This window comes from Sarcophilus harrisii, chromosome 5, assembly GCF_902635505.1.
Source record: "Sarcophilus harrisii chromosome 5, mSarHar1.11, whole genome shotgun sequence".
Taxonomy (NCBI): domain Eukaryota; kingdom Metazoa; phylum Chordata; class Mammalia; order Dasyuromorphia; family Dasyuridae; genus Sarcophilus; species Sarcophilus harrisii.
The window spans coordinates 8,076,980-8,101,784 of record NC_045430.1 but is presented as its reverse complement, the minus strand read 5'-3'; the positions used below and the strand labels follow the sequence as shown (position 1 = coordinate 8,101,784).

Genomic DNA, 24,805 nt, shown 5'->3' with positions numbered 1-24,805 from the left:
GAAGGGAAAAAAGAAGAGAGGAAGGAAAGAAGGGAAGAAGGAAGGAAAGGAGGAAGAATGAGAGAGGAGTCAAGGAAGAATGGAGAAAAGGAGAGAAGGGAGAGAGGGAAAGGAAGGAGGGAGAGAAGAAAGGAGAGGAGAAAGGGAAGGAGGAAAGAAGGAAAGAAAAGAGAAAAGGAAGGGATTATGAGAATCAGAGAGGAATGAAGGGAGGAGGCAAGGAAGAATGGAGAAAGAGAGGAAGAAGGGAGGAAGTAGGGAAGGGAGAGAAGAAAGAAAGGAAAGAAAAGAGGGAAGGAAGGATGGAGGGAAGAGAGAGAGGAGGAAAGGAAGGAACCTGCTCATTCAGAAGCACCCTGAGAGCAGATACTTTCTGGATAATGGCACCCCTCCGCCATGTTTGTTGTGAGCCCGAGGAGCACAGGGCCTTTCTGCCATTGTTTGCTTGCCTTGGGTCTCTAGAGAGCCTGCAGTGCTCGGCACATGCTAAATGTTAACATGCTTTTCCACTCACATATTCATGACTTCATTCTTTTAAATTTTGGTCCCCGTTCCATACTCCATCACTCTTGATGAAATTGCAGCGAGGGAAGTGGCGTTTGGGGGATACTTGGGCTGCTTCTCATTTTCCATCCCAAGCATGTGGGCTCTGAAGTTGTTGCTGTCCCCCCTGGCCCATGATTCCCAAGCCGACAGCTAAATCAGGCACGTCCCCTTTGGGCTTCCCGAACGCGGCTCCGAATGGTGGCTCATGCCGTCCTCCCAGGTGGGCACTGTGGGCCTTGCCTTCTCCACATGGGTGAGCCCCCTCCCTTGGAGGCTTCTTGACCTGCCCCAGCTGCCAGGGGCAGGGCTGGGCCTGGGAGCCCGTTCGTCGCCTCTCAGTGGCTTCCACTCCCGTTCCCCCAGAACCCTCTTCTCCATCCTTCTCTTTGACCCCCGGCAGCCTGGGTCACCGTCTCCTTAACTGCTCTTGTGGTTCCTGTGACTCTGTTCTCCCCTGGCTTAATGGCCTGAACACACCGTGGTCCTCCCCTGGATCTTTACCCGGGTCATACCTGCTAGTACCGTGGGCAGAGCCCCCCTCACGGTTCTGTTCTGGGCCCTGGGCTCCCTTCAGGATCTCACTAGCCCTGCCCGGATGGTCCTCAAAACCCTCTCCTCAGCCCCCTCCTGACCTCCAGCCTTGCATCCTTCTGTCTGCTGGATTGGGCGTCATATTGGACCGTAGACTCAATGTGTCCAAAATGGATTTTCCCTGAGGAGGCCTGTTCAGGGAGATTCTCAGAAAGGCAGTTAAGAGTCCAGGGCATGTATGGCCAATGTCTGGTGTGTGGGAGAGCCAGTAATGAGAGGTCAAGGCAGGCAAGGCCAGTCATTGGGCCCTGAGGCGGGCCCGAAGGGCTTCCGGAAAGGGAGGGAGACTGGAGGGACATCTTTGGTTAGAAAGACCCCCAGAAGCAGGGTAGCTGCTGCCCTCAGGAAGCTTACATTCTAATAAACTCACTGAGATTTGGCCACTTACCCTGTTGTGTTCAATGTTTTCCTCTGTAAAAATGGGTTGGATTAGGTCAAAGGTCGCTTTCAGCTGTAACATTTTGGGATGGGAAAGTTTAAAATAAGAGATTATCAGCTTCACTTTATTAATCTGGGAAGGCGGAGACATGGGGGATTCTTGATCCCCTCCATAAAAGGGGGGGTTAGACTCAGTGACCTCTGAGGTTCCTCTGGGTCCAGAGCTAAGATGGTGTAGCATCATGGGAAATGGGAGTTTCCTTTCCAGAAATTCCCTGCCCCGAAATAATCACAAGTATAAACCAAAAAGAAAAAAGAAAAAGTGTTTTTAATCTGGCTTTGTCCTCCACCCCTTCTTCCCCCTTCCCTTCCCCCAGCGGGTTTAACTTTCCAAGGTTATGGTTGACCTCTCTCTCTGGGAGGCATCCCAGAAGCATGTTGAGTGATGGAAACCCTCAAAATGTTTTTTTTTGGGGTCTTTCGTTGGCTGTAGATAAGCCATATGTGAATGGTCAAAATGCCATCATTTTTTAAGCTATTTTTGACAACATTTTTTCCAAGTAGCTTTTATTCTCTTTCTCGAGCTGAAGGCAGCAGGGACTTGTGAAAAATCTGGAGTGAGAGATGCCGATCAGCTGCCCCTTCTTGCCCTCTCCCCCTGCACCCGGTTCCACGTGCAAGGGCCCCCCTGCTGATTCTGGCTAAATCTGCTCTACAAAGCGGTGAGATTGAGCGAGCCAAAGCAGGCTTTGGGGGTCTCGCCTTCGGTAATTGCACAGCAAGCAGATTGAATGAGCACGGTTTGTTCGGCTCAGAGCTTGCTCCTGGTAATAAAGCAGTCGGGGAATATCCGGGAAGATCTAATCATTCTTACTGACGTGGAAGTGTGGGAGGAAAAAGGGGCTAGTGGAAGAGAGGGAAAAAAAAAAACCTTTTAAGTTGTTTTTTATTTTTTATCAAAATCCTCATCCTTCTGAGGCAGATTCTCCAGCCTGCCCTACTTAAATGACCTTTCTCTTCTGCTGGATTTCAAATTCTTATTCCTTCTTCCCCCACCTCCCTCCCTCTTATTCAGGGGCCCTTTTCTAAAGGAGATGGTTAGGAAGCATATCGTAGAAAAAGTACTGAATGAATGAATAGGCATTTATTAAGCGCCAAACACACGCCAGATGTAGCGTTAAGTGCTGGGGATACAAACCCAGAAGCAGGGTAGCTGCTGCCCTCAGGAAGCGCACATTCTATAAGCTTTCACTGTGATTTTGGCAAGCCACTTGCTGGTTGCCTCCGTTTCTTTCTCTGTAAAATGGGTTGGATTAGGTCAAAGGTTTCTTTCAGCTGTAACATTTTGTGATGGGAAAGTTTAAAATTGGAGATTATCAGCTTCACTTTACTAATTCAATGAATGGATGGAGAAATGAATGAATAAATGAACAAAAAGGACTCATCTTGGGCTCTCTGAGAACTTCCTGTGGCTCCAGATTGCCTCTTTGCCTAGGGGAAGTGCGGGGAGACCCCACCATGACTACCTCCCTCAACCCTGCCCTTTCACCCTTTATCCTCCCTGCAGAAAAGTTAGCCAACCGCAAACTGAATGTGGCTGAGGTGACGCAGTCAGAAATTGGTCAGAAGCAAAAGCTGCAGACCATCCTGGAGGCGATATATGATGTCCTGCGGCCCCACGGCTGGGCCATCAAATGGAACGTGGACTGTGAGTAGGATGTGCCCTTGGAGATGGGCGGGCGGGACCGTAGCCTCCCGAAGGGGATTTCTTTTTTCGTTAGATGTGATCTGACTTCCACAAAGACGGGACGGTCAACAGTGGATTATCTGGCCCAGTGGAGGGGAACCGTGGTCTGGATAAGCCCCACAGTTAGTCACTGGAAAGTGTTTCACTCAGGGCTTCAGAGGCTTGTGTGTTTTTGGTATTAAGCAGAATAGTGTCGGGATTTAAATCAGCAGGGAAGGGTCAGATCGGGCCTCTGGCACTAAGATTCTAAATAGAAGCGGTTCCTAGGACCAGGGACTCAGCATCCTGGCTCTGCAGCTGGTATGGACTTCAGAGGCCATCATGTTCCACCCCTGTACAGAGGGGGGGACTGAGGGAGGGGGGAGGAAGGGACCTGTCCAAGGTCATGTAGTCAGGGGGCATAGGGGAGCCTCCTCATTTCATATAGGGAGGCTGGGCCTGGTTCTGGAAGACCGAGGGCCATGGTGGGGCTTAGATCGCTCAGTGCAGAGGGAGGAGAAGCCCTGGACCTCTAGATTCTCCCTCCCCAATTCATCTCTTGAGATATCAAATTTAGACTTGGGGCCCTTAAAGATCGTGAATCAGGGAAGAAGGCATCTTACTAAGGGCTTGGTCTCGAGACCCGGCATGCCATAGGAAACATCAGATGCTCCTTTAACTCTGGAGCCTGCTGGTCCCCTTGCCCCATCCCTGCACATTCTGTCCCGCCCGGCTGTGGGTGCTGTAAGTTTTCCTTCCCCTTCCCTCACTCCCGTACCTGCCCTGGCTCCCCTGTCCATCCCGGGGCCTCCTGGGACCCTCCCACTCCTTGCTCCCCCTTTCCAGAGTGGAAGATAATTACCACGAGATGTTTTCTGGAGGGCAGAGAGCCTCTCTGCTAAGTAAGAGCAAATAGCAGAGTCAGAGGGATGCCGTTAATTAACCAGAGCAGGTGTTACCTGTCAGTACCAACCTGAAAGCGGATTCACCCCTCGCCCCCTCCTGCCGTTCGGCCTCCCTCACAGATTGTGCTAACAACTGTGGCAGAGAGTGACAGCATGGCTCTGTCTTGAGAGGGCAGAGAGCATTCGTTTTAATACAAGTGTTTTACCACCCAACGGCCTGCTTGAAACACAAGCCACAGCTGGCCTGGCCAGCCTAGGGCCTGGTTCCTGAAGGCTGCAGCCATGGGAGGCTTAGATCCCTCCGTGCAGAGGGAGGCGAGGTCCTGGACCTCTGGGGCACATTTTTCTAGAGCCCCCCCCCCCGCCATTGACACATAGAATTTAGAGTGGGGGCCCTTAAAGACTGTGAATCAATGAGGAAGGTATCTTACTAAGGGCTTGGTCTTGAAAAGTTTATATTCAAAAAAAAGGAAGACTGCACAAGAAGCAAGGAGACAGTGGGGATGGAAGGTGGCTTGGGGGGCAGGTTGCAGGTCAGGCCCCCTGAGGCAGGGTAGGGGGAGGTGGCCCAGAGACTTGGATCTCTGGTTTGGGGAAATCTTTCCTTTGGAGAAGCACTGAAACTCTAGGTCTGTTCACTTCATCTAGTTCACAAATAAAAAAAATGATGAGCAGAGCAGTTCAGTAACTTACCCATCATCCCATGGGACTCAAACCCGGGTCTCTGGCTTCAGAGGGCCAGAGACTTAGTCAGAAGGGACCTCGGCGATCAAATACCCTCATTTTACAGATGACGAATCTGGGCCTGGAGTTGAGGTATCTTGTTCAGAATACCCAAGAGGAAGCAGGATTCGCATCCAAGCCCAGTGTTCTTTCTGGTGTCCCTTGCTGCTTCCTTATTACCGCCCACTCTCCCCTCGGACCGCATTCTCTTTTTCAGTGTTTAGTTTTTTACTTCGTGTGTGACATTATTCAGAAGCCCCTCCCTTTCCTTTCCCTCCGTAGCAATCCACGGGAAGAACCTCGTGGCCATCCTTCACCTGCTGGTTGCCTTGGCCATGCACTTCCGAGCCCCGATCCGGCTCCCCGAGCACGTATCCGTGCAGGTGGTGGTCGTCAGGGTAAGTTCCGCCCCGCCCCGGCCCCCCAGCTCTTGTCTGACTCTCCCCGGGGCGGGCTTGTGGGCCACCCTGCCCTTTTTTACCCTCTTCTTTCCTCCTGAGAGGAGGCTCTGCTCTGTTTTCCTTTTTGATGAAATCTATAGCTCGCCCTGGATTTGAGATAAATGGTGGGAATGAGAAACAGGGCCATGTTTGGAGGGAAGGCGAGCCCACGGGCTCCCCGGGCTTTCAGCTTTAATTTCCAAGATGTTTTTCAAAAGGCACATTCATCTCCTCCTGAAGCCGGTGTCAAGATTCAATATTCGGCTGCTCATTGTGCTTATCAGTCAATGGAGAAGGCTGCAGGCAGGGGGAGCGGGGGGCTTCTGAGATGCGGCACCCTCCCCGTGTGCTGCCCGCCTGCCTGCGCCTTGGGGTGGCGCGGCACGGAGAATGGGGGCCCTGGCTTTTAGGAAGGAGGGCTGTGAGTGAGAGCATAGGAGAGTGCACCCATGAGGGGGCATGTCTGAACGCTGAGGTTAGAACAGGGGAAGGGGGTCGATGAAAAGCCCTGCCTTCCCCTCTTTGCAGAGGCCACGGGGGCAGAACACGGCATGCACCGCTGGCCAGAGTTTTGTCTCCAGGCTGGGTGTGCCCAGGAAGGCCCCAAGCAACTCTTACTGGGAGTGTCTGCGGGTGCCAGGAGCTAGAAGTGCTCACCTCATGCCCTTCCCTGGCTCTGCTCATTCTGTCTCCAGTCCCAGAGCCAGGGAGCTTCTCTGGGGCTCCTGTCAGGGCTGACACTGAGACTCCAGCCTCCTGACCCTCTTTTGGCAGCCCCCCTCATCCTCCTGGTCCCCTTGCCCACGTCTGTGCCCCGTCCTCCAGATCTCTCCCAACCAGCAAAGTCTGCTAGTTCCCTGACCCCTTCCTTCAGGGTCTGACCCAGCAGAGGCCCAATCGTGACCCCCTTCTTCTCCACCCCAGGCTGTCTAATCAGGGGCTGGGGGATGGAAGGCCGTCCCTTCCAGATAACACAGCCAGCGTTCTGAGGGGCCTTGGGGGGCAGGCTGTGGGCCTCCTGAGGAGCGGCCATACAAGGAGGGCAGAGGGGGGTCAGGGGGATGGCTGGGGGGCTCCCACGAGAGCAGCACTTACAGTCATGGTCTCTGGGGTCTTTCAGAAGCGAGAAGGCTTGCTGCACTCAACCCACGTGGCGGAGGAGCTGACCACCACCACTGAGTAAGTGCCCCCAACCCCTTCTCCGGGCCACTGATTGAGGGTTATCGCTGTTCTTGCTCCTTGCTCTCATCCTCTATAACACCGCTGTGGCCCCTGCACGGCATGCAGCCATTTCCCCAATAATCCTATCCTGTCATATACCTCTAGCAACGTTCCTTTCTCAAATGTTTATGACAGAATTTATTCCCAAAGGTTTGGGGCCTTTTGCTCCCTTCTCCTGGTTCTCTTGATCCCCCCTCTTCTTCTTCCTCCCTGAGATGTAAACAGTTATAACATGTGCAATCGTACAAAACGTATTTTTTCTATTAATCTTGTTATGAAAGAAAACATAGACCAAAAACCCAAACCCCCAAAATGATCCACCAAAAAATACGCTTTTAATGTCTCAATAAAATATTAAAAAAAATAAATAAAATAATGTTTAAATAAATGTTTAAAATAAAATGTAATTTTATTTTAATTATGCATATATAAAATATATTATAAATATATATATTTATTTTATATAATTATATATTATAATGTAATTTATTAAATTACTGCAATTTACATTGCAATGTAAGCTAATTAGATTGAAATACAGTTATTAGAATAAAAAAAAAAAATTCCTGTATCACAGGTGAAGAATGTCTGCTTTTTATAAGGACAACAAGATGGGGATAAAATAAAAAGCTGTGATGATAAAATAAAAGGCTGTGACGAACGATTAATTATATGAATTATTCTCTAAGCAAAACAATCAGTAACTGTCAGTGTTCCTTTATTCATCGTCTTTTTCTCTCCTTAAGAATCCTTTTCCTACTTAAATGAGCCTGCTCTAACAGAGGGGTCCTCTCCTGTTTTCATTTGCAGGATGATGATGGGAAGATTTGGTAAGTAATCTGGGAAATTGACATGTTATTAATGATAATGGATTATAGCTAGCATTTATAGAGCACCTGCTGTGTACCGGTACTGTGCTAAGTGATATTATAGATTTCTCATTCGATTCCCTAGCCACCCTGGAAAATAGTGCTATAATCACCCTCATTTTACAGCTGAGGAAACTGAGGCAGCTAGAGGTGAAGTGTCACTCTGCTAGTTGGTGTCTGAGGCTGGATTTGAATTCAGGTCTTCCTGCCTGTGCACTGTGACGTCCCCTAGTTGTTACATTTTCAGGCCAAGCTGACGGACTTTGGACCTGTTTTACTCCTACTGGAAGAGAGGGAGGCGATCTTGTCCCCTTGGCATTTTTTCTCTCATGGTATAAAATATTGAGAGGAGCTGGGAAAAGGGAGGTCATGCTCATGTCAGGTCTCTGACCTCCCTGACCCTCAGTTTCCCCCTTTGTAAAATGAGAATTCACATCTTAATCTGGGGCCCTGTGATCTCCTCCCTGGGTGTTGGGAGCATTCATATGAAGGTGAACTAAATTTCCCTTTTTTGGGGTTCCTCTTGACTGAGCTGGAGAGAGGCTGAGACCCTCACCTCGGCCACCTGGTTGGCCTGTTGAGGGGAAGTCTCCAGAACCTCCTCTGGCAGTGGCTCATGAAGAGCTCCTCCTCTTAATAGGAGGAAGCATCCTCAGGGAGGGAGGGATCATGATGTGGGGTCGCCATGGCAACAGCCTCCCAGTTGTCTTCTTCCTCCTCCACTGCCCTAGGCTATCCCTGGAAACTGGGCTGGCTGACGGGTGGGTGGGACCCACACCCCTTCTGTGGCTGGAGACAGACTTGGGAGGGGAGCCATGAAGACGGGTGCCTTGGGGGAGGGGGAGGAGATGGTGTTTCTCTGCTCCCTCCTACCATCCCTCAGATCTAGGTTGTACTCACCATGTTTTTGTCCCTGTTCACTGGCTGACCCTCTTTGGGGGGGAATGTTCTGACTCTGGCAACCTTTAGGCTCCTCTTCCAGATCCCCTTTGGGGAATCGAGGGCAGCTTATAGAATGCCCTAAAACTGAGATTTTTGACTTTGTTTCTGCCCCGGACCCCTTTGGCAGCCACTCTGGTGAAGCTCCAGAGACCTTTGAGAATCAGTGCACGAAATAAAATGCAGGGGATTACAAAGGGGAGCAATTGAACTAGATGCAGTTATCGAACTATTTCCCCCAAACCCCAACAAATAAGTTCCCTGGTCCCCTGAAATCTGTCTGCAGACGTGTTGGGGGCCCAAGGTTAAAGTCTCAATGCTGTTTGGACACCGAGAGGCTGATTTTGCACGAGTCTGGCTTAACATTAGCTTGAGACTTTAATAGCGGCCCTTGTAGTAATAATAATAATAACAATATTAACAGTAATGGCAATGGCAATGGTTACCATTGCTATAGAGCTTCAACATTTGCAACTCACTTTACAAACATTCTCCCTTTAATCTCCACAACCATCCTACTGCTATTGTTATCCTCATTCTATAGATGAGGCGATTGAGGCAGACGAAGCAAAGTGGTTTAGCCAGGCTCCCTCAGCTAGTCTGTCTGAGGCCTGATTTGCACTTGGGCCTCCAAGTACCTTCCTTTATCAGCTGCTTCACCTAGTGTACTTTGATTCAATCTAGTTTAATTCAGAAAACGTTTATTAAGCACCTACTATGTGCCAGGCACTGGGCTAAGCTTTGGGAATACAAAAAGAAGGGAAAGATGGTCCTGCCCTCAAAGAGCTTACAGTCTCATGGGGAAGACTACGTGTGCATAACTGGCCCCTTAATGGGCCTGGCCTGAGAGGTCCAGATGCCCTCTCCCTGCATCCTCCTCAGCTCTCCCTCCCTCACCCAATGTTTCTCACTCCCTTTGCCCCACAGAAAGGGACGCCTTCGACACGCTCTTTGACCATGCCCCGGATAAGCTCAGCGTGGTGAAGAAGGTAAGCTGGCGTCGGTTCTGGGCTCTGAGGGGCTGCAAGTGCTTGAGATCCAGAGTATCTCCGCCACACACACCAAAATGCAGTTAGCATCGGGAGGGCAGCGGTGACATACGGAACCGGCCTTTTCTGCTCCCTGGGGACCTTTTGGCCTGCAGCCTGGCAGATCCTGGCAGTGCCCCCCCTGGCCCCACCTCCTCGCTGTTGTTCTGTGGAAGCTAATTCAGATTCAAGCTCCTTCCTCATTCTCGTGGCTCTTTTTTTTTTTTTTTTTTTTTTTTAAAGTGCAGAGGCCTGTTGGATCTTGCTCTTTTTGATAAGCATTTAAAGTCTTATTTGAAACCCTTTCTCTGAGCTTGCCTGTCAGAATGGGGCTGGAGAGTAAATTGAGCCCATTTTTCTTCCAGACAGGTATACAAAGGAGAAAGGGTCTTGAAGGGCCTCATCAGCTCCTGCAGATGTCAAGGACTTGAATGGGGAACAAACAGTCCCCCAATCATGTGAATTTTCCTCCCTTGAAGTCGGCACTGTTAAGAGCTGATCAGCCTCCAGGAGTATCTGGCCTGAATTTTTTTTTTAAATTTTTTATTGTTAAAGACATTGAAACCCATTCCCGGTAGGGCATAGAAATACATTAAATCTATGTCTTTATTCGGGTGAAATAGGATAAATGGAGGGCTCGGCTCTGCCGCCCTATGGGCGTCTCTGAGAAAGCGCACAGTTGGTCACTGGGGCCTGTGACGTAGCCGCTCCTTTGTCTGAGACCATCCTTTCCCCTGCATTTGTCTGCAGAAGGAAGGGGACCTCCCAGTGGGTGGGGGGTGCGGGGTGGGCCAGCAGGCAGGACGGGCAGAGGCTTCTGGGAAGCTCCCGACGAGTCAGTTTTAGTTGTTGGATCCTGGCATTCACATATTCAAAAGGCTGTCCCATGGAAAAGAAAGCAAGAATGTGTTCTCTATAGCATGGAAGGGGCAGGGTAGAATGGGTGGGTCTCCTCTCCATTCAAAGGACAGTCTTAATTAGGACAGTTTTCTCAAGCAGCAGTGGGCTCCCCTTCACACAAAGGATATCATTGTATTTTCCATCATTTCGTGGTGGATGCACCCGTCCATTGACCCGTCCCATCAGACCTTGTTTCATTAGCTTTTACTTTTGAAAGTTTAGTTTTTTTTCCCCCAGTCCCCAGACCTGTTCCCAATGGGCCTGCGGGGTCCAGGCTGGCCATCATTAACCCCTTGTTTTCCACCTTCTTGTCTCTGCAGTCTCTAATCACATTTGTGAACAAACACCTTAATAAGTTGAACTTGGAGGTCACAGAGCTGGAGACGCAGGTAAGGCTGGCTCCCGGGCACACTTCCTTGTGGCAGTAAAAGGCACACTCTGGGATGGGACAGATGCCAGGAGACCCAGGTCCAAGGCCTGCTCCAGCTGGCAGCTCTCTGGCCCCCGGTGTCCTTGTTTATAAAAGGAGAGGATCCCCACAGGCAGAAAGGGCTTAAGAAAAGCTCATTTACTGGGTGGTTTCAATCTTAATTCGCCTTACTATTTGTAAGTGTACTTTGTAATATTTTTAAGAGGGGCAGCTGTGTTGTAGCTGATAGAGAACTGATTTTGGAGCCAGGAAGATGGAGGGATGAGTCCTACATTGACCCCTGGCTGTATGACCCTTAACCTCTAAGCAGCTTTCTGGGAATCATTTAGGAATTCATAAATGAAATCATGGCTCTAGTCCTTATTCCTAATATTCTTCAGAAAAACTGAGCCAAACCCATAGAATGGCAGGGACCCCTCTGCTCCTTCGGGCCTGAAGGAAGCCTGAGGAGTGTCTGTTCCCAGGCCCTCTTCAGCCATGTGAAGATGTCGCATCAGTTCCCGAGCAGTGGTGGGATTCGTGACTTCTTGGCTTTTGGCAGAGACGCTTTTGATAGAGCTGCTCCTGCCCAAGTCCCCAAAGATCTGGGTCATCCCCGGGCCACCGCGGCTGCCTCTCTACAATAATGAGAGCGTCCAGCTACCTATTAATACTTATCTACCTCCACGGTGGCTCTTTGTTAATAAACCTCCCTTGCCGCCTCTTAGAAAGAATTGAAGAATTTGTCAGGGAGGATAATGGGGATAATTCTAGCACGGAGCGAGAATTGGTCAATTGGTAAATGAACCCAATTCTGTGACAGTTTTGAATCCTATCTCTGGTGACCGTGGGACCCCTGAGCAAAGTTTCTTCATCTGTCATGTCCACCTTGAGGGGTTCTATGGGGATCCACCATGAGGTAGCCTGAGATCCCCAGTAAATGTGCTCGTTATCTGCCCTCTTTCTCAGTAAAGGGACACTGGCCCTTCTTTGAAAATTTTCTGTGAAAATCTTGGAGGGCCACGAGGGCACAGTGGGGAGGGGCCTGGCTCTTGGCTCAAGAAGAACTGGATTTGCTCAGGGTCATGCAGCTAGGATCTGCAGTTGGTCCTGTGCTATATCCACTGTGACATAGCTGCCTACACTTCTGAATGTTGATTATAAAAAGAATAGAAAAGAAGCATCTTTATTAGCATCTCTGTTCTTTCTCACTTTCTCCCCTGGCTTCCTGGTATTTTCTAGATCCTCAAGCCCTTTTATTGAACTTCCTTTGGTACATACTTTGTACTTTCAAAATGGCACCTAGAAGGTCTAGGAAATAGGGGATCTCTTTCGTGTTGACTGTGGGCCCTCCCCCAAGACTCGTCCCTTTTCTGGCTCTCACATAGTTAAATTGTAAAATGAGGAGCTGGGCGTTTCTGATGGAAGGGATCTTGGACCGTCTGGTTAGCATCTTCCCTTGACAAAGGCACAGGGGAAGGGACTTTGTTTGCTTTAGCTCCTCCCTCTGCAGAAAGGCTGAGGATCATTGGGGGTGGTAGTGACCTTGAATTATTCTTATAGCCTGAAAAATGAGAGCCCCAGGGTGTCTTCTCCTTCCAGGGACCAGGAGAAGGCCCTCTCTGCCCCTGGTGGAGGGAGCATGGCGCCAGAGGCAGGAGTTCTAAACCTGAACGTGCTTTCTCTGCTTGGGTGTGTGAGGGGCAAGACCGGTCCAGGAACATCGCTGATGCCGTTTCTTCAGTTTGCAGATGGTGTGTACCTGGTTTTACTCATGGGTCTGCTGGAAGGATACTTTGTCCCTCTTCATAACTTCCATTTAACTCCGGAGAATTTCGACCAGAAGGTACGTACACGCTCGTGTTCCCATTGGAGCCCCATAGTCCCTGTCTCAAGGGAGTTACAGTCAGATGGTAGTTAGTGAGTTAGGGAGGAATGAGAATAAACTCTGGACTTCATTAGACCTACAATCTTAGAACATTGCCTGGGACTCCTGAGAAATTTAAATGACTTATCCAGGGTCCAGGAAGTACATACCAGAGGCATTTAAAAAAAAAAATTCATTTTATTCTTATTTTTAGGTTCAGCTTCTTTCTCTCTCCCTTCCTTCCCCCAAACTGTGAACAAGCGAGAAAAACTAAAATTGTTAGAAACAAACTCATGCATTGGCCGTGTCCATTGGCTTCCATCTATATAGCCTTAGTTTATCCCCCCTCTCTGGGGTTTCATCATGAGTCCTCTCCCAGAGGCATCTGGAATCCGTGTCTTCCCAGGAGGCTTTGGGACTTACTCCCTCGACCCACTTTGCCAAACTGCCTCCTCTAGAATTTTATTAGAGAATAATAATAGTATTTCCCAAGTACTTTAAGATTGCTCAAGAACTTTACAAATGTCATCTCATTTGAGCTTAGACACAGTCTTGGGAGGATAAGTGCCATTATTATCTCCATTTTATAGATGAGAAAAATTCAGGGACTTGCCCAGGGTCTCACAGTTAATGTCCTGAGGCAAAGTTTGAACTCAAGCCTAGCACATTCTCCACTGTGCTGCTGAGGTACTGAGATAATATATATAAAAAACAGGACATTATAGCAGGTAGAATATGATGGGGAGACTCAGGCCAGTAATACCTGAATTCTTACAATAGGGAGTGGGAGAGATGGAGGCTAACCAGGGAAGGTGAAATTCTGAGACTCAGAAAATAGAAATTATGAGACTTACTTGGAGAATTGATCTGATTTCTTACTGATTTCATCTGGGTAGGAAACTTCCAGTTGAAGAAAGTACCTCCACCAATGCAGGTTGGCTCTTTTTCTCAGTCAATCAATAAACATTTATCAAGCATTTACTCTATACGCTAAAAAGGTACAAAGAAAATCCCTGCCCTCCAGGAGCTTGCAATCCACCCGTAGAGAGAATATGTAAATAAGTATATACAAAGGCTAAATAGGAAATAATTAGCGGAGAGAAAGCATTTAAGAGAGTCTACTAGGAAAGACTTCCTGTGGAAGGTTGGATTTTATTTGGGACTCAAAGAAGCCAAGAAAGTCGGTAGTAGGAGGGAAAGCATTCTAGGGTTAGGGACAATCAGATGGAGAGTATTGATCATGGACCAGCCAGGAGGCTGAAAAGAGAGGCCACTGGGTTCAAGAGTAAGTGTCCCAAGGAATAAGGTGCCAGAAAACTGGAAAGGGAGGAGGGACTTTCTGTATTTTTCATTCTGTATTTGCGCCTGGAGGCAAGAGGGATGCTCTGGAGTTAGTTGAGTAGGGGGTGATGTGGTAGGATCAAACCTGAGCTTTAGGGAAATTATTTTAGTGGCCAAATGGAAGATGGACTGGCAGAGGGGGAGACTTGAGACAGGATGACCCATCCATAGGCAGGAGGATATGGGATCTGCCCCAGGATGTGACATCCTCAGAGGACAGAAGGGAGCATATAGGAGCGGCCGCGGGGGCGAGATCACTGGCCATGGGGGCAAAATCAACAGGCTTTGGCAACAGCTTGGCCATGAAGGATGAGAGAATGTGAAGGATCCAGGATAATTCTGAGGTGGGGAGCCTGAGAGATGGGAGGGTAATGTTGCCCTCTACAATATAGAGGAATAGATGAGGGGGGTGTAGGGGGAGTGTTAATGAGACCAAAAGTATGAGAGAAGTCGGGGATGGATAAGTAGATTTGAGAATCATCAGTACAGAGATGAAAACTTGAGCAGTCGAGTAGGAACAGATTTCCCATCTTAGGCAAATCACTTAACTCTAAGCCCTGGACAGTTGTCTAAGGTCAGCCAGAATGTGTCAAGAGGTAGAGCTGGAAGCCACATTTTCCTGGTTTCTCCTGTCCTCTGTCTCTCTACATTATGTTGCATTTCTGAAATCTCGTAGGAAAGTTTATTTGCTGCATGTAGTCATGGCTGTCTGTTGGACTCAACCATCTTGGCCCTTTTTTATTTTTATTTATTTATTTTTATTTTACTTAATAGTATTTTATTTTTTCCAGTTACATATAAAGGTAGTTTACAACATTCATCTTGGTAAGATTTGGGGCTTCCCATTTTTCTCCTTTTCTCCCTTCCCTCCCTCTTCCCCAAGATAGCAAGTAGAAGAAACATATTCCTATATTAATCATGCTATGAAAGAAGAATCAGAACAAAAGAGAAACTATAAGAGAAAAACAAACAAAAAAAGTGAAAATCGTCCGCTTTGACCCTCACACAGACTCCATAATTCTGTCTCTGGATGTGATCAGCATTTTCCATCACAATTGTCTTAGATCCTTGCAGCATCATCGATTTTCTAACATCTTGAGTTGTTTTCAGATGTTGTGGGTTTGACTAAATGCTGTTTTTTTTTTCAAATGTTTTTCTGTTAATTATTAATTTGCATTGTGAGTAAATCTTTATCCATATGTTTCTGATTCATTTTACACTTAACTCATCAAAATATTATGGTTCAAGGGGCCTTTTTTTTTTTGATTGTTGAGCACTCTGAGATCTTTTCCAACTGCAGAATTCTCTGATGGCTTTTTCCCAGTTTGTTTTCCCTCGATTTCTGTCTTGGAGAATTGTCAGGGGTTAGAGTTAAGTCATTTGCCTAAGGTCATGCAGCCAGAATATGTAGAGCTGAAAGCCACATTTTCCTGGCTTTGAGGTTGGCCTTCTGTTTCTAGTTGTGATTATTAAGTGACTTGTCCAAGATCACCCAGCAAGGAGGAGCCTGAGGCAGGGTCCCTTCTGTCCATTTTGCATCCTCCCCATCTCCTGTCCCAGCGTTCTTTTGGACAGTTCTCTGAAGGACAAGATGCTTCCCTAACTCTCTGAGACTCAATCCCTGATATCCAGTGACTCTCCCAGCTTACCCCATGGAAGGCCAACAAGAAACTTTATAAGCCACGTAGAACTTTGATTTTTTTCCCCTTGAAAATGGATTTATTCTATCACTGGGACCCGCTTAAGGAGGAGAGGCAACCATTGGGCGCCACCTGGGGAAGGATTCCTGAAAGTAGAAGCCGCTGGGGTGGGGAGGAGAACGTCCTGAAGACATTCAACAGGATTCTCTTGGGGGACAAAAAAAAAAAGGAAGCATGGAATGCAAATCACTCTGCCAAGCTTTTATGAGACTGTGTGTGCTTTACCAGGCACTTAGTAGGTGCTTAATTGCTTGCTTGCTAGATGCTGGGAATGTGACAACAAAAACTGAGCTGGTCCCTCCAGGGAGGAAGCGTCCCCCAGAGGAAATTGTTGCTCTTTGATGATAATGACCAATTCTTATTTTGGGGCAGGTGCATAATGTCTCATTTGCTTTTGAACTCATGCAAGATGGAGGACTTAAGAAACCGAAGGCTCGCCCAGAAGGTATGGGATTCCTTTAATGGGAGACTTAAAAAAAAAAAAAAAAAGTGATTCCTTTTTTTTTTTTTTTCCATCCAAATGGAAAGCCATTTCTTGTTTCCTCCCCCTCAGGCTACTTCCCAGTTAAATGACTTGCCCAAGGTCACACAGGTTGGAATATTAAGTGTCTGAGGTCAAATTTGAACTCTAGAGCCCTGCCCAGCGCCCCCTCCTCAGAACCAAGGGAGGGCCTGTGGGGGCCGGGCTGGGGAGTGGGCTCACCCTGGGCTAGGAGGCAACTGTCGCTCAGAAATAGCAAGGGAGGAGCTTGCTCCCCCTCTGTCTGTGAGTCTGGCTGACCCCCCCCCCCCCCCCCCCCCCCCCCCCCGAGTTAGCTCAGGTTGCATTATATAGGCTATTCTGGACCTTGGTGATTCTCAGGAGAGCGCATGGGCTGCCACCTGTGTGTGTCCTCTGTGGCAGCTGGGACGCCTGGAGGCCCTCACTGCTTGAGGAGAGTTTAAATTAGTTATGGGGGCTTTCTGACCAGTGAAATTTCTTCCATGAGCTTCTGAGGGAAGGAAGGTAGTGAGAGGCTGGGCCTGGAGACTGGATAACAGACCAAGGAAGAATCTGCCAAGAAGCCTAATGGGAAGCTCTTTGGTTCCTCAATTGGACACTGTAAGAGCTGCAGGAGCCTTAGAACAAGGGATGTCAGAGCTGGGAGGGGGCTTAGAACAAGGGATGTCAGAGCTGGGAGGGGGCTTAGAACAGGGCTGGGAGCAATGGGTACTTTCAGTTGGGCCATCTTTCCTTTTGACAGAAGGGACTCAGAAGTGAACTGATATTTTTCTCCAAGTGCACAGGGTTTTATCATTGATAAGACACATCATAATGAAGAGGAGTTTTGTTCTCAGCATGGGTTTTCTCTCCGCTGTTAGAGAACAAATGCCCTTCGCTCCCGAGAATTGGGTTTTGTGAATCGCTGTGGCTCCAGATCTCCTTCCCCAGGCGGTCGCCGCCATCTGGTGATGAGCTTTTCTCACCTTGCCCGGCTGTTGCTTGGGCGGCTGGCTCGGTCCCTCCCTTGTGTTTGAGGCCGTTCCTGCCAGAGCTTGGGCTTCCCTCCTGGAGGCAGCGCCCCCTCCTCTGTGGTCTGGTGTCAGAGGAAGTTATACCGGATATCTTGTGTGACATTTCTCATGGAATTCTTTTTGATGGGCCAAAAACCATCATGACGGCGAAATCTCCCGGAGAAGTTTCCAGGGCGACCTTCCCAAAGGGGCGACCCTCCCGGGGTCTCGGGCCCATGGCGTGGGGCTCCAGATGGAGGAAACCGTAGGGTCTCTTTCAAAGCCCATTATGGAGAGAGGGGGAAGGAAGAAGAAGAGAGACAAAGGGACACCGAGGCAGGGAGGAAGACATACCCAGATGGGGAGGGGGAAGGAAGGAGACAGACTGACCGAGGGACACAAGACAGAGGGAGACACAGACACACACAGAGCAGGAGGGAAGGAGACAGGAGGAGGGATACCCACAGAGAGACACTAAGTGTGCCCTTGGCCCAAGTCCCCGGGCCCGTGATCTGATCGTTGCCAATTTTCTCTCCTCAACATTTATAAGGACGAAGGGCAGCGTCTCTAGGTCTACCGGCCATAGAATTAACCAGTTTGTGCCTCTCTTTACTCCCCGACCTTATTGTCAGGGTGTTTTTTTTTCCTTTTTTCTGTCGAGCCAGAAGTCAGGGATAATTTAGGAGGCTGAATTACTGATGGCAGAAGGGAGAGCCCCCTCAGAGGGGGACATCTGGCCTAGGCTGGAAGACCTCCAGGATGGGGAGCTCATCACCTCCTGAGACAGCACCGTCTCCCATTCTCCTTTGGACGTCTCTGTTCAAGATTTGCCCTTTCTCTTTCATGAAACCTGCCCAACGGCTGTTTCTCTGAAATCTTCTCCCCTCACCCTCACTTGCCCCACTCCTCATTGGCTTATGGTTTTACCCACTCAGGCCAGGCCCTTTACCAAGCCGTTATTAGGCCCCTTCTGTGTGCCGTGTGTCCCCAGCCCGCCTCCTGGGCTTACCAGCCCTTCGGGGCCGGTTTGACAAATATCTGGCTCCTGACCGAGGCGGTCGCTGTGGCGAATGTTAGTCAGGATTGAGAGCTCGTAGTCTTCCCTGGCCGATGTCCACCTTCCAGCACCGGGGCAAGGGCATGAAGCCCAAGCCTGCCCTTTCCACCCCTTTCTCCCCACCCTTGTCTCTCTATTCTGATTAAAAAGAGAGAGATGAAGAGGGTCAGGAGGTCTGAGTTTCAAGGAGGCGTCAGTTTGTCTTTAAATAGAAATGTTATCCTACGGAGGTGGCAGAGATTTCAGAAGTGGAGATTGATTTCCAAAAAGTAAAAATAGCCAAGTGCACTGGCAGCAGGGCAGCGGGGACTTGGGGAGGATGGTGGTATATTGTTCCCAGTCCGGGGGGGGCCCTGGAGAGCCCTGGATGTGAGCCCCGAGAGTGGGCTGTGAACCCTGCCCCTAGCTGCTGCCCCCTTTATAATGGAACGCATTACCTTGTCTTCTCTGACCCCCGTGTAAGCTGTTTCACCAACCATGGGCAGACACTGAGCTCCATATGTCCAGGCTGTTTTCCCAGAGCACAGATCTGCTCAAGAAGGGCTCTCACCTACCCCTCTGGTCCATTTACCCTGACTACCCCCTCTCCCCCCCGCCATGCCTGGAATGAGCTCACTCCATCCATTCACTGCCCCCCAGAATCCTTAGCTGCCATTTTCCCCCCTTCAGTTAATTTCTCTCCCACCCTCTCCTCAATCCCACTTGTAAACCAATGCCCTCAATTCCGGACCTGCTGTGTCGACTGTAAATAATGATTCCTGTGCCGCTTTTCTCTCAGGAAACACGGGTGTGTGACATCCCCAACCCCTGGCTGAGCCCCTTGTTGTGAAGGCCTTTCTCTCTTATCCCAGTGCTTTTTATACCATAGGCATTGAATAAGTGCTTTTTAATTGCCTCCTCGCGCCATTTTCCCCAAGTGTGGGCAAAGCTGGGAGAGATTTTGGCCTCTTATTCCCCCAGGGTTGGGGGTGGATGGGGGCTTGCTCCCTCTCCCACAGCCCCCTAAATAGCTGCTGCTTTTCTTCCCCTGCAGATGTTGTCAACCTGGATCTCAAGTCTACCCTGAGGGTTTTATACAACCTGTTCACCAAGTACAAAAACATTGAGTGATCCTGGAAGCTGCTGAAATATTCATCCCCTGACGCCTTCCCAAAGGAGAGCCGTGACTCGGTCTCTCCTCTGTGCCTTATTCTAGTTTGCCCGTCTTCCTGAGACTGCAAGAATCGTTGCCTCCTCTTCAGAGCCGTTTGACACGCTGTCTCCTTGGTGCTATGGAGCTCTGGAAATGATGGGGCCAGGGCCAGGGGCTGGGGGCCCCCCGGGATACTGGATCCCCCATCCTGCTTTGCTCTTGGGACAGATGACAGGCTCAGACCCTGTCCCCAATGGAGGCCTCCCAGCCTGTTCTAGGACGGAGTGCTCAGTGACCCGAGGCCTATCCAAGCGCCCTCGTGCACTATCCAGGCTTTCCGACTGTTTCCCATGGGCCAGAAGGTCCTTTAAACCTGTGCTTTCCAGCAAAAACGGGCGTTGCATTTTATTTCTTTCCACTTTTCACCTTCCTTTCAAAGAAAATCTGAAATTATTTATGAGGAACTCTTGACATTTCCTCTCTTTGTCCAAATGTTTGGCCCCCATTTAAATGACATGAACCACATCCCCAGAGTGCAGAGCTTCTACAAAAAGTCCCTACTGATGAGCCTGCTGATTTATTCTTAGGCTGGGAGGCTGCAGATTTCCCTCGCCTAGAGCAAGGGGTTCCTCCAACCTGATCTGGCTGAATCACCCCAGGAAAGGAATTTCCCTGGCTCAGTTTCTCCAACTGTCAAAAAGCAGGTAGAAGTAGACTTTAGGCCATCTAGTCCAGCTCCCTCCTTTCTCAAGCAAAATAAACAAATAAACTCAGATTTGAAAGTGAAAGAGACCCAGAGGCCCCCTTGTTGTAGATGGGGAGCCTGGGCCCCAAGAATAGTGACTTTTTAGCATCACACTGAGAAGGAAAATCAGGTAGAATTTGAACTCGGGTCCCACTTTGATATTCCTGAGTCTATTTGCAATTACCTATATAACTATTTCTTAACATGACTTCATTTCCCAGGACCTCTTGGTGGAAGGGGCGGCTGTTTCCTCCTCTAGATTGTTCAGAGGCTGGATTATGGCTCGACCTGGGGACCCAGAGAATGGGCCAGCCCTGGGACTTCCCCTGGAATCATGTCCCCTTCAGCAGGTGTTTGAGCTAAACTGTGGGGTTACGTGTTGGGAGACCACAACCAGCCTCGATCTCCCTTTTTCCTGTGTCACCCTGCACACTCTCCCCATCCTTCTGAGGTTGTTTCCTTACCTGTGACATCAGTAAGCCAACCAATGGGCATTTATTAATCACCTGGGTACCTGATGTAGTGCTTAAGGCAGGGTACAAAGACTCACCTTGGAGAGTTTGCAGTCTACTCTGCGCTGCTCCATTCTGGGTAACGGGCATTTATTAGTTGCCTGCTGTGTGCCAGCCTGTGCTAAGTTGGGAGGATATAGAACAGAGACAGTTCCTGCCCTCAAGGAGCTTACATTCTATTAATATGTACTGAGCTGAGCACCTCCTCCATGCCAGGCTCCAGGCTGGGGGAGATGCAAATGGAAGTTGCCCTGGTCCGTCTCCACTTCTGAGCTGGCTGTAAACCTGAGATGAGAGGGGCCAGGGTGGCTTGATGGGGAGAGCCTCGAGTTTGGAGATGGAGAGCCCAGGTAATGAAGCATCTTGCCACCTGGCTAAGCTTGGGCAAGTCCTGGACGCTTTCCTGTGCCTCAGTTGCCTCCTCTGGCACCAGTGGGCACGGAGGTCCCTGCCATTTCTGCCCAAGGGGGATATTTCTTTGTGGCCTCACTGGCCCTCTAGGAAAGTGGCCCTTCCACTCTCCATCTGTGCCATGGGGAGTGGGAGGCCAGGGCTGATTTTCTCAGCCTTATCTCGTCACCTGGGACAGAACCCGGTGTGGGGGGCTGTGTCCCAGCAGGGGTAGAGAGCATTAGCCCTGGCACAGGGGGCCAGGGACTCTGAGACATTCAGAGGCCACAGTGATGGGATCAGCAAGTCAGAGCATCCTGTGCCTTCTGCAGAAGCCCTTGGGGCTCACGTATGCCTCCATGAGGGCTTGGGACAAAGGGTGCAAATCCTGCCCTGGGGCTGGCATTCGGACCAAGGGTGCCTGGAGCAGAGACTGGGCATGCGGAGGGCAGAGCTGGAAGGAGCCCAGGGGATGCTCTGGGCCCAACCCTTTCACTGCAGGGAAAGAAGCTGGGGTGGAACAGAGGCCCCCAGGACTAAGCAACAGGGCTCCTCATGTCCAGGCCCAGAGCTCTTCCCATTTTACTGAGTGTATGGTCAGAGAACCTGAGAAGACGCAATGTCATAGCAGGGAGGGAGCCTAGAACAGGGGATGTCAGAGCTGGGAGGGAGCCTAGAACAGGGGATGTCAGAGCTGGGAGGGAGCCTAGAACAGGGGGTGTCAGGGCTGGGAGGGGCCTCATAGTCTGACAAGTTTCAGGTCCCAATATACCCTAGATTTTTGATCACCATCAAGAAGTTTGGATTCTTTCTCATCTTAGTACTGACCTCAGAATAACAGTAGGAAGGGTGACAATCCCCAGCAAGAACCAATTCATTTGTTTAAAGATCCTGCTGTTTACTTTTAAAAGTTGTCTTTAAGGAATGGAAACAATTACAAGACAGCATGTCTGGCAATCGGCGGGCCAGCATTTTCCCCAGCTGAGACGATGGCTGCAATCTCATATTTGTCACTCTTGGGAAATTGAGGCCCTCTTTGCTCCATGCTGGGTGAGCCTCCCCTTCCAGATGGTGGGTTTCCCACCTCCCACCCCCAAGTTTTAGCTCTTGTTTTACCCCTACAGATGTCACGTTCTGATTAAACATTTAGCACACAGAGAGACACTGACTGGTGCTCTCCAAACGCTGGGCCCAACCTCGCCTTCTTCACCTGTTCCTCAGAGATGTTTCCCTCCTGGCCCCAGATCTTTCCATTCCCCTCAGCTTGGCTAGCACTGCCCCTGTTTCTTGGAACTGCTCAGAGGCTTCTGTTGTCATTCCTGATTCTCTCTCAGGCCTGAGTGCTGCCAAACTAACTAGAGGTAGAGTTTCTCCTGGGCTCCTTGGCTCCCCTTAGGATGTCCCTTGTCTCCCTTGTCCTCCATTTGTCATAAAGCCCTCCCACTGAAGGTAGAAAATAAGTGCTTCTGGCCAGGAATCAGTTCCTGGCCACTTCCTTAAGCACAGGATTAGATCTGGAGCTGGGAAGGACGTCCAAAGTCACCTTGTCCAGCTCCTGCCCTTTACAGAACCAACCAATGAGAAATGCTTGAAGCTCAATAATCTCTCACTTCTGGGCTTGGCTGCCTTGGAAGCCTGTGCAAAAAGCCCATCACCTTTCAGGGCCTCATTTTCCTCATCTTTAATATGATAGGATTTTGTTAAAAAGGAACAGTGTGGTGGGAGGTGGATCATTGGCTTTGGAACTAAATAACCTGCGTTCGAATTCCTCCTTTGTTATTCTCTGTGACCCTTGGTAAACAGCTTCATTCCCTGGGCCAGGGATCTGGCAGATCCCATCGACTTCTAGGTCAACGTGCCTCTGGTTAGAATTTCTCTAATAACCTATTTTTTCTTCTCTGAATCTATTCACTATCCATTGCTTCCCTTCTCTTCTTCAGTCCCAACCTTTAACTGTAAGAAGTGTTGAAAACATCACATGTCTCTCATCCTCCAGTATTCTGCCCTTAATTTTAATCTTCTATTTCCAGTGTAAGGTTATGGCTCAATGAAGCTATTAAATTTGCAATTTATTATTCTAATAGTGGCTCATACTTATCCAGCAATTTAAGGCTAATGGAGAGTTTCCTGCTCAACCATGCTGGCATGTTAATCCCTTTGACTTCAAGGATCTGAGATTTCCTTTGTGCCTTTCCTTTACCCACTAATGAGATGCCAGTCCTATTGGGTCCACTCTTTCATGACTAAACATGACCTGGAAAGTCATCCCTGGTGGCTAACTGATGATGAACTCTCTTATGCCGGGGAGTCTGGTCCTCAGAAGAAAGCCATCATCCAGCTCCCTCAGAAGGTTCTGTAGCTTGGAGAGTGACCCACCCAAACATTCATCCATTGACATAATCTTTGGGAGTCTCTGTAACACACTGAGCCATCAGATGGAGAAAAGAAGGTAAATTATAAAAATGGCAATTGGATGGGTTCTAGTTGTTGGCCATAGGTAGAGCAAGGACCAAGTTACTGGGAAGCCCATTTAGGCTCAGGAGAAGGACCAGCTTCAAAAAGGATGGCTTGTCCAGCATTGGAAAGGCTTCCTAGAAAGACTGGGGGGGGGGGTATCCTACCGGAATAATGCTGAGGTTCTCTCCTTACCCAGGCGAGGGATGATCTTTGAATTTCCATCTAGACGGAGATTCTGGCATTCACTGACAATTGTAGCAGCTGAAATGAGGAGTTCCAGTTAAAACTTTTTTTTAAACTTTGAATATAATTGGTCCTTCCCTTACTCTCTCTGAACTAGCTTTTGTGATTGTGTGGAAATCTGGGAAACCACTATGGGATTGAATATGGGCTTTTCTGTGTTCTACTTATTTGGGGGAAAAAAGGAGTTGTTGAATAAAACTGGGAGTTTCTCCCCTGGCATCTCATATGGATGAGGAGGCTAGGAGTGTGTGAGATGGGGAAGAGATGTCTTCACTCAATGAGTGGATGATTCCCCTCAAACTGCTGAGGCAAGTTGTTGAACATCTCATAAGCATTCCTTCCCTCCTTTTCCTTCCTTCCTTCCTCCTTCCTCCTTCCCTTCCTCCCTCCCTCCTTTCCTCTTTCCCTCCTTTTCTCCTTTTCTTCTATCCTTCCTCCCTCCCCTTCTCCTTTTCTTCCTTCCTTCTTTCCTTCTTCCCTTCCTCCCTCTCTATCTTCCTCCCTCCCTCTCTCCTTCCCTTTCTTCCTTCCTTCCTTCCTTCCTTCCTTCCTTCCTTCCTTCCTTCCTTCCTTCCTTCCTTTCTCCCTTTCTCCCTTTCTCCCTCCCTTTCTCCTTTCCTCACTCCCTCCCTCCTGCCTGCCTTCCCTCTTTCCCTTTCTTCCTTCTGCCTGCTGCAATAAAAAAAAATCATATGACATTTGAACCAAGGGCTTCTTGATAAAGAGCCTGACTCAGCTAAGTCACGCCACCTTTTCATTTCATAATATGCATCTTGGACTATTATTAAACCCGAGTTGAAATACAGTGCTTCTTCTCCCCACCATTTCCTTTAGGAAAGTTGGACTCTTCCATCTGTGCCTGGGAGTGGGCATGCTGGGTTTCCTCAAACTAGCAAAGCTGAAGAATCTTCTTTTTTCTTTTGCTGGATGCCTGAAAATCTGAAAAAGCCTTGTTCAGTGCAGCTCCTTATGTCAGATATATCTATTCCTCCTGCTGGATGAATGGAGTTTGCCCTAGCTTCTGTCTCCCAATAATCACACAGTATTGGAGTGAGCTCCGTACCCTGGACCTTGCCCTGCCCTAAAGTCCTATAAACTTGGGATATGATACAGATGAGCTCTTTGGGATTCTTTTCTATTCCTTCTATAAAGAAACTTGGTATTTGGGGTGTCAAATCTATTTTTAATCTTT

The 24,805-nt window shown here is 49.0% G+C and overlaps 1 protein-coding gene across 2 annotated transcripts in view; it reads left to right on the top strand.

Moving 5' to 3' along the window:
• The window catches only part of PARVB (parvin beta), an 83,750-nt gene extending 59,962 nt beyond the window's left edge, over positions 1-23,788 (top strand). For both annotated transcript variants that reach the window (XM_003772665.4, XM_023505587.2), the window contains exons 5-13: positions 3,083-3,223; positions 5,152-5,267; positions 6,430-6,488; positions 7,341-7,360; positions 9,266-9,327; positions 10,587-10,655; positions 12,420-12,521; positions 15,956-16,028; positions 19,168-23,788. In XM_003772665.4, coding sequence (XP_003772713.1) covers positions 3,083-3,223; positions 5,152-5,267; positions 6,430-6,488; positions 7,341-7,360; positions 9,266-9,327; positions 10,587-10,655; positions 12,420-12,521; positions 15,956-16,028; positions 19,168-19,244 — 719 coding nt within the window. In that variant the 3' untranslated portion in view covers positions 19,245-23,788. The remainder of the gene's footprint in view (positions 1-3,082; positions 3,224-5,151; positions 5,268-6,429; positions 6,489-7,340; positions 7,361-9,265; positions 9,328-10,586; positions 10,656-12,419; positions 12,522-15,955; positions 16,029-19,167) is intronic.
• The last annotated feature ends 1,017 nt before the right edge of the window (positions 23,789-24,805 follow it).